Below are 19,464 nucleotides of genomic sequence, written 5' to 3' on the forward strand. Positions count from 1 at the left end.
GAGGCTGAGGGTTCTTCTCTGCCTGGCTCTCTTTTCGTCTCACGGATGTTCAGTGGGAGGGATACAGAGCTTGGCTCACAGCCAGGAATGAATAAATATTAATTTTATTTTCCCAAGAAATGGGATGATGTGTGTGGAATGAGGCAATCTGTGTGAAAGTGCTCAGCTCGTGGCTCAGTATATAGCAGGTGGCTCAGTAATTGAGAAACTCATGTGAAATATAGGGTGTGCATGCAGTAGGTGCTTAATAAAGGGACAAATGTGTAGATAAGCATCTAGCCAGGACTTGGTATGGGGGGAGTCTTAACATTTGAAGTCAGGCACGTGAACAGCCCAGCACAGGTCCTGACAAACAGTAGGTGCTTGGTGATTGAGGTTGCCTGTGAGCCCCTGGCACAGTTTGGGATACTGAATCGGAGTTAGGTCTCTCTCTCCCCTGTGACCTCTGCCAAGCCAGGTGCCCCTTGTTTCTCTAAGCGTGGCTCTTCTCCCCTCTGGTATAGAATGATCCACCCCCTCATCCCTGCTCTTCCACATTTCCATCAAGTGCCTGCCCCCATCTCCTCTTCCAGGAAGCCTTCTCAGATTGCCATCAGGCCTTTGGTTTTGCCCTCTTCTTGGCCCCTAGAGTCAGGCACTTTGTCTGCAGCAGCTGATTTAGCACTTGCTGGCTAGTGGCTTTGTTAGTGTTCTCAGGTGGCTTTACCTGTGTTTGCGTCTCTCCTGGATCAATTACAGGCTCTACCAGGGCAAAACCCAGCCCTCACCTGTTAACTGTTCTCCTTGAGTCCTGAGTCAGGGCTCTGCACTGTTGAGCTCAGTAAGATGCTTGCTTGTCTCTGCCTAACCATTTCAGCATCTTCTCCATTTTTTTTCTTTTTGATGGCTTCTAAAGATTGCAAGAGAAACTCCCTAGCGAGCTAGGTCTCAGAGTGCCAGGGTTTATGTATAAAGATAGAATAATGAGGATTTCCTGTATAGACCTATTTTGCTTTCAGGATGTTCCTAACTGGCTTATAACAATGGAACACTTTTTGTTTAGCTCCAGAGAAAGAGACACATTGGGAATGACATTGTGGCCATCATCTTCCAAGAAGAAAATACACCATTTGTCCCAGATATGATTGCCTCCAACTTCTTACATGCCTATATTGTTGTGCAGGCTGAGAACGCAGGCACAGAGACCCCATCCTACAAGGTAAGGAGAACGTCTCATTGGAGGAAGCAGTGGGCCCTGCCCCTCACCCCACTTGATGGATTCAGCGATATTGAGGAACACTGGTTCTCAATGGCTCCTCAGGTCATTCTCCAAAATGGCACTCCTACCTTTGGTGTGATTGATTTTCTCCGAATTCTCGGGTTTCTGGGATTTGGGAGCTAGACTCTTGGTGGAGGGCTCCTTCTGAGCTCATCTCATCCATCTGGCTGCTTCTGGTCTCGACAGCATCTAACTCAAGTGTTGACAAGCCCCGGTTTTCCTATCTGGAGTCTGGTAATGCCATTTGCTCAACTCTAGAGTAAGGCAGAGCCAGAGGAGAGAAAAAAAGAGGAAGAGGAGATTGACAGGAAAAGAGAGGAAGGAAGGTGGTAACAAAGAAAGAAAGAAAAAGGTGAAATGTTTCTGGTGAGAAGGGAGGAGAACCTCAGGGGCCTGGTCCACGCTGGCCACTGGGCGGGCCCCTCTGGTTTAGCTGTTCTGGAGTAAATGCTCAACCTTAATTTGAAGACTCCCTGGGAGGCGGGGTTGCAAGCACCTGAGTCTGAGCCTCCTGATCCATAGGTGGTCTTTCCAGTGGGCTCCCCATCCTCACGAATGCAGAGGAGCCTCTTGCCGCCCTCACTGTGCCTGCTTCTGATGGCCGTGTCGCTAACCATCCCTTTCTCTTCTCCGTGAGAAACGATCCCAAGCTCTTGGGCAGCAGTTTCTCTGTATCACAGTGGTGTTGGGGCATGGGACCCAAGGGAGACAGACTGAGGGTTTTTAAGGTGGATGTTAGTCTTTGAACCCCCTGCAGATATATGCAAAATGTTGAGTTTATGTGCTGCTTTGCATTTTCTGGGGAGAGAGGCCATAGCTCACATTTTCTGAGGTATCCCTGCTCCCCACAGTGTTGGGAAGCACTGCTGTCAGGGAGAAGGCAAAGGAGCCTGTCATTGCTCATGGGCGACCAGGAGGCCTGAAAGTGTTTCCTGTAGAATGACTTAGGCCGGTGCCGGTTGGCTCCTGGGGTGCACAAAGCCATAGCATTTCATGGCCATCTTCGTGACGTATCAATTTTGCTCAAAGATTTTGGGAAAAGAAATGATGTTAGATCATTATTACATCAGTAGAAATCCAGATATATTAAATGCGAAATTCACATCGACTTTAAAACCAAATATGAGATTTCAACAAACAAACAAAACACAGCTCTCTTCTGTTGAGGAGAGCTGATTCTTTACATGCCTGTGTTCATGCTCTTCTGTCATTGAGCAGTTTTAGCTGAAAAGTTGGAGAAGCCATGGTTTGGGCATTTCCTTGAATGCTACGGGATTACCTGTTTTGACTGAAATGGGTATTCACTTCAAGCAGCTGCTTGATTTATTGATGGGAGCAAGTTTATTGGTTCAGTGCCTACTGTGTGCTGGGCGCCACACTAGGGGTGGGGCATGTGAAAGTGAAAGTGACATGCAGAACCAGCCTTCACGGAAGGGACAGAAAAGCCAGTGAGTGCTGTTCAGTGGATGGGCCGCTCGAACCACCGACTGGCTCTTTTAACAGCCAGCAGAGGCAGAGGGCTAGGATCCCCAAAGTAAAGCTGTGTGATGGGAGCGTCTCCCGGACCCTGCCAGGCAGTCATGTATGTACGTGTGGCTTGTCTGCTAGGCCTCTGCTGGCAGAATGGGGCCTCCTGTGGATGTTTAGTATTTGCTTTTAGTCCCTGATAGGAAATGGAGCTCAGCTAACTGCTTCTCCACTTTCCCACGAGCTCAGCAGAGTGGGAAAATGCAGAGAAAAATCAGAGATCCGAAAACGCACCATCTCACCTCCAGCTTTGATGTCAGAAGTCTTGACAAAGTCTTCCGAGCCTCAGTCTGTGGTCCAGGGAGAAGCACTGTCCTCAGGGAGGGTGGAGAGAACGAGCGAAGCAGGACCCACAGGAAGCGCCAGGTTGTCCCCGGGCTGTGGGACCTTGTGCTCCACCTGACAGGCAAACATTAAGGCCAGAAGGCAAGACCTGTGAATGGGGGCTGGGGGGTGCAGAGGGCAGGGAGGGAGACCAGCCTTCCAAGGCGTACCCCAAAACTCTGTCCATCCACACCCCCAGAAGCACCCCAGGTGACAAGCAGACTGAGGAGGACCTTGTTAGATCCCTCAAAGGGTCTAGGGTGACATGGGACCTTAGCTGACCCCTGCAGGCTTAGGGGCCATGGCAAAGGAGGGTGAGATTTCCTTAGGAGGCCTCCACTGGGGAGGAGGAACAACAGGGAAGAAGAGGAAGAGGAAGGGGAGGACAGTGTGAGAATGTGCAGGCAAAAGCCCCAGACTGAGAGGCTCGGGAGCGTGGGATTCTGTCCTGGCCCTACCTCTGACTGCTGTGTGACCTTGGGCCAGTTCCTTCCCTCTCTGGGCCTCTGTTTCCATCTGTGTGAAATGAGGAAGTTGGACTAGACAACCTCCAAGGTCCTTCTAGCCCTGACATGCTGCGGGAGGGGAAGTGGGGGCAGTTGAGAAGGAGGGGTGTGTGTGTGTGTGTTGGATTAGGACTTGGGTTGGGGGAACTCTGCAGTATTTCAGGTGTCCTTTACTTAGGTGCAGGTCAGCAGGGAAAGTTAGAAAAGAAAAGCACTGGGTGACAATGGCTACCCCTTCCTGGGTGCTTGCTGCATACCGGGCACTGAGTTGCACCCTCAGAAGCAGTCTTTTCAAATCCTCACAAGCGCCTGGTTGGGCAGGGCCTCTCCTTAGCCCTATTTTACAGGGAGGAAATTGAGGCTGAGAGCTGAAGTCACTTAAGGCCTGAGGCCACAGGGCCTGGCAGCAGTGGAGTGGAGCCCCGTCCAGGTCTGCCTGTGGTCTTCATCACTGAGCAGTCGGAGCAGGTGGAAACTTGGCTCTGAAACTCAGTGGTGCATGAAACATTACATCGGATTATTTTTTAGACATGGATTTTGTCCCCATCCTGCCAGATTGGAAGGAAATTCCAGATGAGCCATCCCCAGAACTCCGTCCTCTCCCTGTCTGAGGTCACCCTGCCGCCCAAAGTCCCACAAAGGTCTAGGAATCTATGCGAAGCAGCCCACTGGGGCAGACTCCTGTCTGGGGGCCCCCTTCCGCTCACTGCTGATCTGTGGCTTGAGGAACCTCTGCCGTCCTCTAAGGCCTCCACTTGGACAGACGTGGGGATCGTGTCAAGGCTGGAGTCCTCGAGCTTCCCCACCTCCTGGTGCATGCTTATTACTCACACGCCCCAGCCTCCTTCCGCTTTCCAGCCCTGAAGCTTCTCTTCAAGAGTCACCTGCTGCCCCTCTCCTTCTCAGCTTTGCCCCGCCCTGCCGAGAGGCCCTCACTGGATTTAGAAAACAGGAAGGTGGGGTTGTGTTCAGGCAGCTTCTGCTTTCAGCCTGGCAACCCAGCTGTCCTCAGGAGGAGGGAGCAACAAAGGCCCAGCGCTTTGCTGGAGAGGGGTCAGGAGAGGGGACACAGTGGGGACGGAAGATGAGTGGCTGTCACCAGGAAGCGTTCTGTCTTCTGCCTTTCTGACACGGCTGCTGCAGTGGGCTTGTCTGGCTGGGAGACTCTGGATTTAAGGGCATGTCTGAAGCCACTTCCCCAGTCAGCACAGACCACTTGAATGCAGGCCTGAGAAGGAGGGGGCATTGGGATGGGCAGAGGGGAGAGGTGGGTCTGGCCTCTGGCCCTGTCCCAGTTGGCAGCCCCTCGGTGGCCTTCCCCCCACTGCCTCCCCAGATTCTGGTTCTGTGGGTAGAATTTTTTGACTGGTGCCACGGGTGCAGAGTGGGTCGTGGAGGGGGCCTGTGTTTGGCAGCTGGAATCAGCCAGAAATGACGTCAGCCAAACATGCCCCATTTCCTGACTCTGGGTACTGCAATTGGGGCCATGCAGACAGCCTTGAGCTTGGGAAGAGAATGCCGTATTGATCAGCCCTCTCCCGTTCCCTTCCCCTGCAGACCCTGGGAAGGCCTTTCTTTGGCCGGGCTCCGAGCTGCCTGCTCACCCGGTCTGGCAGACTCTGCATCTGCCCTACTTCACAGGCCAGGGTGGCTGGCGGCGTGCCAGGGCTGGGCTCACGTCAGCAGCCGCCTGGGGAAGGGAGAGGGCAGAGTCTCCAGAGAGGTCTGTAGCCTCGTGGACTGAGAGCAGGTGAAACCAGGGCACCTCCTTGCAGACAAGGGAGATGGAGCTGTGGGCCTCTCCTGGGCCTGGAAGACCCCCAGGCAGAACACCTGGGCACTCTCAGTCCGTTAGTTCCTCCTGCCGTTGGTTCCAGTTACCCAGACTGGCCAGAGGTGCACACCCCACCCAGAGCCTGGGACACCCCTACACAAGCACCTTGATGTTACCCCCACGCCCAGTTCCCATCCTTGGCCCTGGTTCTCTGTTAGTTCAAACCTCACCCGGACTGACTGCTCCTGCGTGTGGGGCCAGGGCTCCCAGACACTAGTCCACCGACTGCACAAAAGCTCTCAGGAGCGTTTAACTGTGCAGATTCCTGGCTCTACCCCAGAGCTTCTGATTCAGTAGGTTTGCAGTGGAGCCCATGCAATCGATATTAACACTTGAAGTGATTCTGCTGTATGGCTGGGTGTGGGAGTCAGTGTTGTGGGAAAATAACTCCAGAGCAGGACTGGGAGGTCTGGATTCTCTGTTCCTCTCTGTGGCTGATCACCGGTGTGCCTTTGGGGGGATCACTCCATGTCTCTGGGCATCTGTTTCCTCATCAGTGAAACAGGGCTAGTAATTCTCACTGTGCCTTCTCTGAGGATTAGGATCCCAGTCAAGTGAGGTAATGAGATAAGGCCTCGTGGACACTTTTACTGCATTAGAATCAGGGTCCCAGGCTGCTCCTCAGCCCTGTCCAGTCCTCTTGCCAAACCCGCTTCTGGCCTCCAGGAATGCAGATGGGAGCACGCAGATGGCTCTGCGCCGTCCAGCCCCACTTCTAGGAACAGTGACTCGGGCGGTGCTGGCGGTGGCTCACGGGGGCACTTCATTTGTGTTCTGGCAAGGGGATGGAGGAGGAGGCGGGTAGATCTGCTGTAGGATGGGGCTGCCCCAGCACCAGGGCACAGAATGTGGCATGCTGTCATCCTCTGCTTGGGTCTCTTCCAAGCTCCTGGCCCACACCGAGATGCTGTGTTTCAGGTCTCGGTCACTGCCCGGGAAGACGTGCCTGCCTTCGGGCCACCTCTGCCCAGCCCTCCTGTTTTCCAGAAGGTAAGAAACTCTCCTTTCTGCTCCTCTCATGCCTAAGGCTTCAGGTGCCCATACCTGAGTGGCCGCGGTTGGAGTGGGGCTGAATTGGGCTGGGAGCATTAGGAAGACCTTTTGCAGGGTTTGAGGGTCTCCACCTCTCCATCCTGCTACCTGCCTGGCCTAGCATAGGGCTTCTTGTCAGGGTGTTTGACACTGGGGTTGCCTTTCTGCTAAAGGAAGGGTTTTATACCATGTTCCAGTCCCAGGACCCTTGGCCAAAAATGGCGCCCAGTCCTGGAAATGCCACTGTGGGTGTGGAGGGTGCATTTCCCAGGACAGGGAAGCTGGTTTCCACATTGGCATCTTAGCAGGTGGGCTTGCTCTGGGCTAGAAATGATCACGTCAGGGGACCTTTCAGAGGCCCTCTCCAGACCCCTGCTCTGCCTACCCATTACTGTGGCTGAAGCCCTTTTGGCAACAGCTGAGACTGAGAGAGGCCCGGGGCATCTTGTCTGTTCCAGGGCCCAGAGTTCAGGGAGTTCCTGCTCACCAAGCTCACCAATGCAGAGAACGCTTGCTGCAAGTCTGACAAGTTCGCGAAGCTGGAGGTGAGAGCGTGGTTTCCGAAGGTCTTCCTCCTGCCTCTCTTAGTGGGGGGGGGGGGGGGGGGGGGGGGCGGTCTATACTCCTGTATATAAGGGTAGAGGGACGTGGAATTGTAGGGTGGCTCTTGGGCCTTTGGCTTGGGTTCTTTGCTGACCTGGGGACCCCTGGGAGATGAGTTCTGTTGAGACCTGCTGCTCTGGAGGTGCCTGCAAAGGCTGTGTTGCTGACAGATCTAGTCCTGGTCTGTGTGAATGGCGCCACCTGGAGGCGGTATGAACGGCCCTGGATGAGCATCTGGATGGAGAGGAGCAGTGGGCAGTTGGGTACATGGATGTAGAGCTTGGGGCGGAGATCTGGGCTGGGAGTCTGCACAGTAGAGCTGTGGGATAGCCCATGGAGAAGGGGCAGAGGGGAGAGAGCAGAGGGCCGGGAATGGGGCTGTAGTGTTGACTGCAGCCTTTGTGAGCCTGGAGCCTAGCCTGTCCTTAGGTCTACACTGTCGCCGAGATACAGCTGGCCAGAATAGCAGCCCTCAGGCCAGGTGTCTGGAGCCCCCAGGGAGAGGGCACGCCTCTGCCCTCAGTGCTAGCTCCACAACCCTCACCCTCTCCCTTCCAGGACCGGACGAGGGCTGCCCTCCTGGACAACCTTCACGATGAGCTCCATGCCCACACACAGGCCATGCTGGGACTGGGCCCAGAAGAGGACAAGTTTGAGAATGGGGGCCATGGGGGATTCCTGGAATCTTTTAAGGTACAGGCACAAGAGTGGCTGGGGATTGCTGTGGCAGGGAGCGGGTGGGACAAACGGGACGAGGTGCAAGGTCTGCATGCTCCTGACCCCAGAGCCCAAATGCCAGCCAGAGGTGGCAGGACCAGCAGGGGCATCGCAGTGTTTGCAGAGGGAAGAGGCATCAGGCAGTGTGAGTGGTCGGAGCAGCCAACGGTGTCTGCAGCGTCCGCCATGTCCTTCCTTGATCTGGGTCATCTCCTCCTGAACTGGGAGTCTGATATGCAGGGGCAGAGAAGGAGTTAGCAGCAGGAGAGGAGCCGGTACAAACCAAGAACATGACTGCTTCCATCTGCCTCCTTCTGTGGTCGGGGAGTCCAGGGCAGGACGGCAGGAGCAAGGACACAAGCCTTTGGGGTCTTCAGCAGCCAGTGTGGGGTACTGCAAGGATTCTTCCCAGCTGGCAGAGCATTGGAGGACCTGGCCAGGGCTGGTGGGATGGAGTTACAGGCAAGTCCCAGTGGACTTTGCAAAGGGAAGAACTTTCTAACGAGAACAAGCTGCTAAAAGAAGTCCCTGGAAGTATTCAGGTGGAGCTTGGACGGCCACTTAGCTGATGTGGGGTGAAGAAGTTCATCGTCATGTGCTTGCCGAGTGCTTGTTGGTCTACCCAGCACTTCCATCCAGGGTCTGATTTGAGTCTGGCTTCAATCCTGTGTGGTTGGCAGAAGGAGTCTTGTTATTTCCACCCACAAGTGAGGGGACAGGCTGAGAGAGGCCGCAGGACTGCTCCAAACCTCACACCTGAGTACAGGTAGAGCCTTGTTTCACCCCCAGGTTTTCTGGTCCTTAAGTCAATGTTCTACTGGATTGCCCATTGCAGAATGATTTGTAAAGCTACCGTTTTGAGGGCAGCGTGTGTGGGGTTAGGGTTGGATCTGCCTGTGTTAGCATCCCAGCTCTGGGTCATCATGGGCAGTCTTCACAGTCTCTGAGCTACTCTTTTCTCATCAACAACACAGGGATGATACATAGGACCTCTGTCATGCAGTTGTTGTGACAATTAGTTGAAATAGTGTCTGGAACAATTTGCATGGCCTGGAATGCAGTAAATGCTCAGTGAAAGTGTTAGCTGTTATTGTTGTGTAAAGTGAAAGCTTAACCCGCGTGATCCTGTCTGGAACCTCACAGCTGCCCTCTCTGCCCTGAGAAGAAGGCTCTTATTATGAGTATAATAATTCATACCCAATTTTAATAATTATGGGTATAATTTTACGTGTGAGGAAACCAAGACTCAAAGGGACACAGTAATTTATCCCAAGTCACCCAGCAGACGCGGGAGCTGGATCCAGGTCTGCTGGATTCTGAAGCCTGTGTTCTTAACAGCTGTGTGACACTGCCTCCTGGTTCCTGACTCGGTTCAGGTTCCACCCACACTAGCCTGGCCTGGGCAAGCCTGGGTTCTATATCTCGCTGCCTGGCTGGACCGCAGACAGCAGGGCAGGGCTTTGCTGGCCCTAGTCGGGGCCAGCTGCCCAGATTCCTCACGAGGGTGGGGGTCGGAGCCCAGCCATTCTTCCAGGCTGGTGAGAGATTCTTGGGGCATCTGGCTCAGTCCTGATGGACAGTGGCAGCCAGGGTGAACTAGCAGAAGCTGGGAGATTACGAGGAAAGCGGGGCAAGGGAGAAGAGGAACGGGGAAGAACAGGGGAGCCAGGTCGGCCAACCTGGCCGAGACAGGAGTGAAGGTGAGACCCTATGAACAGGGACTTTGTAGCCTCTGCCCCACATTGTATCAAGCATATCAAACTGCTCCCATGCCCCACAGTAAATGTAGTTTATATATGACTTGAGCTGCGGTTGCCTAGTTGACATGGTGTTATATTTTGCAGACATTTAATGCAGTATTTGTTGCTTTCAGTTTTGCAAGTTTCCTTCTGTGGTTTGGAGTTATTGTTTTCTCAGGTTTCAAATACTTTATTCACCTGGAAATGCTTGTAGGCTGTGGACACTCTGCCATGGTGCCCAATGGGTAAAATGGCCCAGCAGCTACAGGCAGGTTGCGGGTCTAATGGAGGGTGGCCTGAGGCCACTGGTCCAGTCCCCTGCCTCTGGCAGGAGGAGCAGCTCATCTGTCTTTGACTCCAGTGGGTCTGTCTAAAGGGGTTTCCAAGAGAGAAGATGCTTCAAGACTTTATCATTACTTGTATTTGATCTAATAATCCAGGGAATTCTTCTTTTCAACCCTAAGTCCTTCCAACTGAAAGGCTGAAAACAGGCCCACTTCTGCATTCTGCTTCCATGCCTGTCTCCGGGGTAGCACTTGGGGGTGAGGGAGGGGACTGTCATGGCCTGTAAGCCTTCAGAGCGTGTTTTCCTCCTCTCAGCTGGGGGACAAGAACCCTTTTGCCCCACGCCTTCCTTCATTGCTCTCATGTCTCTGAGCTGTGGAGGCCAGAGCTGAGAGTGGGCCAGGCTCAGCAGCATGGAGCCCAGTGCTGGGGGATTCTGATGTTTGGGCCGTGCCTGTGGTCTGACCCAGCTTGGGAAACAGTCTCTAGTTTTGGTATGTCTTCGTGGGCCCCTTGGGTGGTGCCGTGGTGTCAGAATTATTGGGATTCCTCATGCGGTCCCTTACCCGGACCTTCATGGAATTCCTCTTGAAAGAAGTGGTGCATGAAATGATGCCAGGACAAAAATTTGCTTTATCTCCTTCCTGTCAAAGTTCTCATCTCACAGGTGCGTGGAAGCATAATTGAGAATTCCCAGGACTAAAAGCCATCTCGGCCATCCACCCCTGCCTCTTGTGACTGTCCCTTCCCCCCAAAGGGACCCTTTGTTCCTTTCCTAGGAAGCAGACCCACCACTGCCCCAGGCTGGGCTGCTTGCTCCTCCCACCACTTAGAATAGCTCTTCTTCACATCTTGCTTCAGTTCCACTGGCTGTATTTTAAGCTTTTCTTCCTCGAGACACAGAGCAATTGGTTTATGGACGTCTAGATCTGCTTCTCAAGCTGAGGGGCTTGGAGATATTCTCAGGAATCTGCCAGTGCTACAAACACTTAAATTTTGTATTTTCTCTGATAACATCAAAGCTGATAACATCAAAGAAATATATTTCCAATTATAGAGACTAAACTTTTGCAGTGAATCTCACCGTTAAAAGACATTTCTGTGGAGTAAGTAGGTATATTGCAAATGCAGTCCGTGGGAACCCTGGTGTTGCGGTGGGTCTGTGGACATACACTTGGAGTTTTGCAAGAATATTTTTCTTTATAAAGGAGCTGTACATACTCACCTTTGAAAAATATTGATTTCTAGACTATTGGTCTTAAATGCTGTTCTCAGCCACTGCCAGCTGTTGATGAAGTTTTTGTTGGTCCGTAATGAAATGGAAAGAAAAAGTGACAATACTGGATGTGTCTACATGCTATGTACCTAAAGCACGTGTGAGCCACATTTTGAGAAACAATGACCCTGCCCAGCCCTCCATTGACCTCGTCATGCAGAAGGGAGTGGAGGACCAGGGAGGAGAAGGCTCCCGAGCCTCAGCAGGACTGCGACCACAGCAAGCAGGGAGTTGTCAGGTGAATTCGCCCAGCCTTTGAGGGACTGTGATAGTTAATGCACTGGTCTGATGTGACCCCTAGTGGCCGGAGAGGAGCACCAGGCCTCAGATAACCCCAGCAAGGTACCTGCAGGCTGGGGCAGCTCATGGATGAGAGCTCTGGTCTGCTGGAGTGGAGATGTGGAGGGATAGCTCCTTCTTCCGTCAGCCTCTGTCGTTTATTTGTGCTGCTAGGGGGACAGAAGACCCTAATCTGGACCTCAGAGTATTTCTTGATTAGGAGCCATCTCAGCAGACAAGCAGTTAGCATCTTTCTTTCCAAGGGCCCCTGCCTCTGTTGCTTGCCTGGTACAGATAGGCATGTCCCCGTTAGTGGTCATCCCTGTGCATTGTGTCCCTTAAGTTGAGTTTGTTAAGTTGAAGCAACTCACAACACCAATTTGTGAGGAATCGAGGTTTGTGGTTGGCCTGGAAAAGACATGGCTCCTTCCATGATGCTAGTTGGTGTTCAAACCCCTACCTGAAATGAAGTGACGTAAGCATATAACGAGAAAGTGACACCCTTTCTTTTTTCTCACTCGCCCAAAGGAGAACTTGTTCAAAGGTAAGCCATGAAGTGTGCTGAGGGCTGGAAAACCTTGGTGACTGAGGGTGGGTGATGGAACCAGAGATGATTAGCTTGGAGGAAAGCAGACTCTGAGGACAGCTAGGGACAGTTGTGTGAAATATGGGATAAACTGGTCTGAGACCCCAAGGTCTAGAAATGGTAAGATTTCAGCTTGGTGCACAGAGGACCTTTCCAAAGGTCAGGTTGTCCACCACTGGAACAGGCAGCCTTGAAAGCAGTGAGCAGCCCATCCCTGGGAAGAAACAAGCAGACAAGAGATGAACTGTGGCCCAGATGAACAAGGGGCTGAGTGGGAGAGGGTCCAGATGGTCCCTGGAGACCTCCTAATGCTGACACAAAGCCTTCATGTGCCTGTCCTTTTCTCTCCTGCCTTCCTCTCTCCACATCACTGTCCTCCTTTCTCTTATTCACCTTTCACCTGACTCTTCTGCCCAGCTTGAGAAGGCTAGTGCTTCCATCTCTACGTCAGATTGAAACATGAAATACTTCAGACTATGTCCCTGGGTGATTTCATCTGAACATAACTTTAAGGTTTTGAGGTAGCTATTGTCTGTCTGCTTCTATCCCTAAGAGTAGGGAGGAGAGCTGATCCTGAGTAAATATCACACCAGGTGTTTGGCACACGCTGTCTCATATCATCCTCATTCAGGGACCATCACCAAGTTGTACAGACAAGGAGGCTGACTCAGAGAGGTTCATACATTGTGCTGGGAAGAGCCAGGATTCAAACCCTCCCTGTTTGCTTTGACAGCAGACGGTCCCCCTGCAAATTCCTGGAATTCCTCGTGAGCCCATTGTCTCTGCAAACTTAGCTCGATGACTCAGACAGCAGCACCAAGGGCATTTGAGGAGAAGATGCCTTCTCTGACATCAGCCTTGAGATTGTTTTGAAAGCTCCTGGTTTCTAATCATCCTTAGTCCATCAACCAGTTGAATTATATATCCAATTCTGGACCACCTTTTGGGATCCTGGGACCCTTTCATCTGGAGCCCAGGGTCCTGGGTATGGGTCATGGCAATGTCTTATCTACACCGTGACCTCAGGCAATCATTTACCTTTCGGGACCTTTTCTATCAAATGCCTGTCCTCTGTACCTCTCAGAGTTGTGGGGATCCAATAAGACCATGCGTGTGAAGCTCAGCAGACCAGATGCCATTACGCAGGGCTTATTACCCACATCAAACCCCTTTTGAAAAGAGACAGTGAGGACTACATCAGAACATAGACGATTAAGTGACATCTCACTGTTGATGACAATAGTGGTGGTGGCAGCACACACAGGGCACCAACAGAATGTAATGATGCTGAGATTTATGAGGCACTTAGCTCACTTAGGGAACCTCACTGTTTATGGAGGGACACCTCAGTGTGGTGCCACACCTTTCCTGCCCTCAGTTTTCCAAGGGGTGTGTGACTTAATGATCTTTAAGTGATGGAATGAATAGTATGTGCTGGCTGTTTTAACCATGGTGCAGGAAACTGTTGCTAGGCGACTCTATTCTGTGGTCTAGAAAGGGAGAGAGAGAGATGATCTCCCTCAAGGGCCATCTTGGAGAGGCTAGATGACATCAGGTACGAGGCTGCTGGGCTCCGTGCCTCATTCGCAAGAGTAACTTGTCTCCAGGGCAGTCATATTTACAAATGGCCCTCCTTCCTGAATCACCTTCCCTTGTCAGGATAGAAAGGCAGGCAAGGTGGTCATTCACCTTCCGAGCTTGGAGATTTCCTGACCTTGGGGAGAGGGTCCGGCGGGATCTGCTATTTCGCTAGGAGCAATATTCATGCTGATTTCTTGGGACCACCTTTCTGTAGACTAAGCTCTTCCCTTGAGGCTTCAAGAGAGGGAAGGGGGTTCATTCTTCCACATGAGAACATCTGTAGCTTGGCACATGGGGTGCATAAACTGACATGTTTGTACGTGTGTGGGTATGAACCCAGGGAGGAAGGGAGCAGTGTTCACGTTTGTCCTTCTGCATCGGTTTCCCGAAGCCGAGGTTCTGAGAACCCCATCCGGCTCACACAATAAGGAAAATCCATTAGCTCACTTAATAAGAAGGCCAAGGTAACTCATGGCTCTGCATGGTCATTGGCATCGGGTTCTTTCCCCTTTCCCTTCTGCCATCTCCAGCTTGTCAGCTTCATCCTGCAGGCTCGATCTCTCATGGCCCCAAGCTGGCTGCTGTGGTTTCAGGTACAGACATGTCACATCTCTTTTGGGAATCATTGAGGAAGCCTTTCCCTGAAGCCCCCAGCAGAGGTCCCCTTATGTTCCACTGGCAAGGGGATGGGTTATGTGACCGCCTTAGATTGGACTTGATTTACTCCTTCATCCCATGGAGGAAGAGGGGACATTGGACCAGACAGTGGCTCTGCCAGCAAGGGATGTGGTGGGGAGGGCACTTTTACGTGAATGACTAATAATATCTCCATTCATGAGTCTTTGCATGTGGCTCTTAGGCCCTGGGGCCCTGGACAGCTAATTAACGCAGAGGGAGCACCCAGGGGCCCTGGGTCTCTCAGCGTGCCCTAATTTTAGGAAAACGCCTTGTTTCCCCAGCTGACTTGTACACTCCTTGAAGGCAGGGGCCAGGTCTCACACTTCTTTGACTCCTCTCCTACAATGCTCCCAGTTCCTGGCACAGCGCCAGGCACATGAGAGGCATGCAACAAATGCTTAATATTAACAATTAGAGTAGCCACGTTTCTTGGGTACTTATGGTGTGCCGGGCTCTCTGCTAAGAGCCTTGGATGTATTCTCACAAGAACCCATGGAGTAGATATCCTCCATTCCATTGCACATGTAAGTCTCAGAGAACGTAAGCAACCTGACCAGGGGCATCCAGCTAATGGGTGGTGGAATAGGGAGCCCAGATATAAATCCTGGTAGTTGGACCCTGTCACTTGCGTGCTTTCGACCACTAAGTTGTATTGCTGCCTGGCTGTATTATTGAGTGACCGAATAAATGATCAGAGGGGAGTGATGCGAGGGTTTGGGGTTTACTGGAGAGAAACTTCCCTTCCTAGAATGCTCATGTCATCTTTGAAGGCCTCCAGAACCAGAGAGCATCCTTCATGTGGTAGCCAGAATCCTCTTGGACTTCCCTTGTCAGGGCATCCTCCCTGGGTTGAGCTGAGATCGGCCTCTCTATAACCACTCCCCTTGGGTCTGGTTCCAGAGCAACAGAGGCCTGCAGAGCCGTCTGAAGGAGTGGTCTTCACCTCCCAGGTCCATCCCTGTCGTGGGCTCGGCAATCTTGGTTTTAGCTGTTCTTATCCATGCGTGCACTGTGACAAGCCCCTGACCACCCTGGTTGTCCCCTCCTGGACACCTCACTGTTTGCTGAAATGCCCTTTGCTCTTTGGTGGCCCTAAGTGGGCACAGGGCTCTTTGTGGGCTGAGCAGCTCTGTGCCCCCCAAGGCCTCCCACCTCGCCCACTCTGAGCATGCATCTTCTCTTTCAGCAGCTGTGTCAGGCTGCGGGCTTGTACTGACAGTGTCTTAAGCCCCTGCAAGTGAGTGTTGGCTCCATGCACTGATTTGTAAGCGCTCCTACATGGTTCACCAGGGGCGAATGTATTGCAAATTGCACAAAGCCCACATTGGGATGACAGCAGAAGGGATATCTAGTGTTTAAATATAAGGATGCTTAGTTCTCTGGGAAAAAGAGTCAGATTGGGCTCAGGCACATGACTGTTGAGTTCCCACCACGAGCCTGCATGGAACGTATCATTCCCAGTTTACAGATAAAGAAGCTGTAGCCTAGAGAGGTTGCTAACCAGACAGACCAGGGTCACACGGGTTTGGTGAGCTGTCGAAGCCTCACTTTCCTTAACTGTAAGATGGGGATAACAGCTTTTGTCCACCTTGCTGGGGAGCTGAGGCCCTGACCCCTCGGACTCTCCCTGGCTGTTGCCTTCCCTCGCCTCTGCTTTCTAGGAGTCACCCACGCCCAGAGCATGGGACTGAACATGTGAAAATTCTCTGCGAACCATAGTGACTGTAGCATGAGCTACTGAGAGAGTGAGCATGCAAGTGTGTGTGCACAAGTGTGCACATGCTGAGGGCAGGGTCTGCAGACCCCATCAAGAGGGCAGGGTCTTCTGGTGGCAGCCAGGCTCCACCTCTCAGGTCCTGTCACCTTCTCTCCCCACAGCGGGCCATCCGTGTGCGCAGCCACTCCATGGAGACCATGGTGAGCAGCCAGAAGAAGCAGCACAGTGGGGGCATTCCCGGCAGCCTCAGCGGGGGCATCTCCCACAACAGCGTGGAGGTTACCAAGACTACCTTCTCTGTGAGTGCCACAGGCCAGCGGGGGCCCGTGGAGGGTCCTCCAGGCCTGGGAAGGAGGAGTGCATTCACCCAGGCTTGGGCCAGGTGACCAGAGCAACTGAGGCTGTTGGGGGTAACCCCAGACTTTGTGGTTCTCAGTCTGTGATTGCCTGAGTCATCCTGTCCTTCTCAATAGGCGAGGCTCTCCTTAAGGTGGCCCTGACCCCGTGTTCCTCCAAGAATTCTGGTCTTTGGTGAATTGTTGCCTGGGCTTACTAACACAGGAAAACAGGCTGCAAGTGTCTGGAGCCTCGGGGTCTCAGCTGCTGTAACATAGATCCCAACCTTCCTAGCTGTCTTACTATTTTCTGGAATCTCCTCCAAACTAGGTAGGGGGTTGCAGGAGCTGTTTGTAGACCAGAAGAGGGGATGCGGAGAAGGAGATCTGGGCTTGGGGTATGAGCACGTATTTTGGCGGTTTCATTGACAGCCTCCGGTGGCAGTGGCAACGGCGAAGAACCAGTCACGTAGCCCCATCAAGCGGCGGTCGGGGCTCTTCCCTCGCCTGCACACAGGCTCTGAGGGCCAAGGGGACAGCCGGACACGAAGGTAACTGTCAGGGGCCCCGACTCCAGCCCGACTCTGGGGTTTGTCAGCTCTTCACCGCCACAGTCATCAGATGCCTAACCCTGGGGAGGGCTTTGTGCAGCTTCGGGAGATGGCTTTTGTCTAAGCGTGGTCCCCACTTCAGGCCCCTGCACATGCCCTGTCACTCACACAGCTCTTTATCCACCAAGCAGATTTGGCCAGTCTCTGCACAGAACTTTCCAAAGTCATTCTTGTTAAATTTTGACCTAAACTAGAAACGTTGCTTGCATTCTTTTCTTTCTCTGCCTCCTTTTTCAATGCTCACTCAGAGGTCCTCTCTTATGGACACCTTCCCTGATTCTGCCAGGCAGAGTTATTTGAACCTTCCTTTGGGCTTCTAGAAGGTTCTATTCTTCTTCCTTTTTTTTTTTTTTAAGTAACTCTCACGTTGTATTATACTTAACCTGTTCTTGCCAACTGTCTTTCTGATCCTCCTCCTCTCTCACCCTTCCTTCCCAGTCTTCTTCACTGGCTCTCCTTTCTCCACCTGCCCTTAAATGCTGGCGTTCCCAAGGCATTCTACACACTCTGACCCTCCCCCAACAAGGTGGTTGTATCCATTGATCCACAGAGGCAGGGAGCTCAGAAGCCGGGAGAGGAGAAATTCCACAAGGGAGGGTCAGCAGTGTCAGACTTGTGGAGAAGTCCAGCACAATGATCCAAACTCTTGCTTGGACTGACAGTTAGGAGGTCGTTAGTGACCTCATTGAAAGTGCATTGAGGGGCTGGCCCGGTGGTGTAGTGGTTAAGTTTGTGCTCTGCTTTGGTGGCCCATGTTCGGATCCTGGGCGTGGGCCTACGCCACTCGTCAGCCATGCTGTGGTGATGACCCACATACAAAATGGAGGAAGATTGGCATAGATGTTAGCTCAGGGCTAATCTTCCTCACCAAAAAAACCCCAAAAAAACCTTCATTGAGACACTTCATGCCTCTAGGATAGCTATAATCAAAAAGACAAATAATAGCCTGGCGGCATAGTGGTTAAGTTTGCACACTCTGCTTTGGCAGCCCAGGGTTCGTGGGTTCAGATCCTGGGCGTGGACCTACATGCTGCTCATCAAGCCATGCTCTGGCAGTGTCCCACATACAAAGTGGAGGGAGATGGGCACAGATGTTAGCTCAGGGCCAATCTTCCTCACACACACAAAGACAAATAATAACAAGTGTTGGCAAGGATGTGGAGAAACTGGAACCCTCATTCATTGCTGGTGGGGATGTAAACTAGTGCGACTGCTTTGGAAAACAGTCTGGCAGTCCCTCAGAGGGTTAAGCGTAGAGTTACCATATGACGCAGCTCCCAGGTATATACGCAAGAGAAAATATACACGGTCTACATAAAAACTAGCAAACAGGTGTTCATAGCGACATTATTCATAATAGCCCAAAGTGGAAATAATCCAAATATCTATCACTCAGTGAATAGATAAACAAAATGTGGTAAATCCATAAAATGGAATATTTAGCAATTAAAAGGAGTAAGGTACTGATCCACGCTACAATGTAGATGAGCTTTGAAAACCTTATGCTAAGGGAAGGAAGCCAGTCCCAAAAAGACCACCATGTATGCCTCCATTTATATGAGATGTCCAGAATAGGCAAATTCACAGAGACAGAAAGTAGATTAGTGGTTGCCGGGGGCCAGGGGGAGGGAGACATCTCTGTTGTCTGCCCGCCATAGTCTCTGAGAGGAGCTCGGGTGGGAATGGGGGTCCTGGTGGCTGTGCTCTGGCAGGCGGTGCTATGACTCTATAGGCCCCCATGGTGCTGAGAGCTGGTCGGGCTCTGTCTCAGGCCTGGGGCTGGGGTAGGGGTTGGGGGAAGCCTCCCTGGCCTCACTCCTCATCCTCGTTTCCTCAGTGACAGTGCATCCAGCAACCCCAAGACCCCGGATGGCGGACACTCTTCTCAGGAGATAAAGTCTGAGACCTCCTCCAATCCCAGCTCTCCGGAAATCTGCCCCAACAAGGAGAAGTAAGAGAGTGAGGGTGGGGAAAGGCTGACTGCAGCCGCTTGGAGCCCTGGAAGCTGCTCTCTGCTCCAGGCAAGCTGAGAGTCAGCATCTCTTGCTTTGAGAACTCTCTGGAACACAGAAGCCAACAGTCATGAGGAGCTGCCGGTGGGCAAGCTCAGGTCTCTGCTAAGCCTGCCCTCATCCCCAGGGAGGGCCCAGGGGGCCTCTGTGTGTGACTAGGGCCTGCCTTGCTTCCTGTTCCCTGCAGGCCCTTCATTAAGTTGAAGGAGAATGGCCGAGCCAACATCTCCCGCTCCTCCTCCAGCACCAGCAGCTTCAGCAGCACGGCAGGGGAGGGGGAGGCCATGGAGGAGTGTGACAGCGGGGTAGGTGTGGCCCTGTCCAGCCTTGGGGAGCAGGGAAGGGCACCCTGGGGCCCAGCCAGACACCTGTTCTCTGCATTAAAATAGGTACTGCGGGCTGAGCCCCACTCTAGGCTCTGTGGATAAAGGGGGAAGTATGGAAACAAGAGGTGGACCAGTCAGCCATCTCCACCCTCTGGGAGCAGTGGTTCAGGGAGGTCTCCTTCAGAGTGACGTAGGAGCAGCAGCAGAGGGTCAGAGGCCAGACTGAGTGGTGTTCCTG

General features: G+C 52.5%; 1 protein-coding gene across 50 annotated transcripts in view; it reads left to right on the forward strand.

The window, feature by feature from the left end:
* Nucleotides 1-19,464, forward strand: part of RAP1GAP2 (RAP1 GTPase activating protein 2) — a 211,614-nt gene that overhangs the window by 182,895 nt on the left and 9,255 nt on the right. For 35 of the 50 annotated variants that reach the window (XR_011423417.1, XR_011423424.1, XR_011423421.1 and 32 more), the window contains 8 exons: nt 1,043-1,198; nt 6,368-6,439; nt 6,940-7,026; nt 7,643-7,777; nt 16,104-16,241; nt 16,710-16,828; nt 18,726-18,839; nt 19,088-19,205. Coding sequence is in view for 34 of the 50 variants with exons in the window: in XM_023653248.2 (XP_023509016.1) it covers nt 1,043-1,198; nt 6,368-6,439; nt 6,940-7,026; nt 7,643-7,777; nt 16,104-16,241; nt 16,710-16,828; nt 18,726-18,839; nt 19,088-19,205 (939 nt within the window). In the remaining 16 variants the exon portion in view is untranslated. The remainder of the gene's footprint in view (nt 1-1,042; nt 1,199-6,367; nt 6,440-6,939; nt 7,027-7,642; nt 7,778-16,103; nt 16,242-16,709; nt 16,829-18,725; nt 18,840-19,087; nt 19,206-19,464) is intronic. The other 15 variants (XR_011423419.1, XR_011423426.1, XR_011423427.1 and 12 more) reach the window with 3 other exon arrangements.

The sequence above is a fragment of the Equus caballus genome, chromosome 11 (assembly GCF_041296265.1).
Source record: "Equus caballus isolate H_3958 breed thoroughbred chromosome 11, TB-T2T, whole genome shotgun sequence".
NCBI lineage: Eukaryota > Metazoa > Chordata > Mammalia > Perissodactyla > Equidae > Equus > Equus caballus.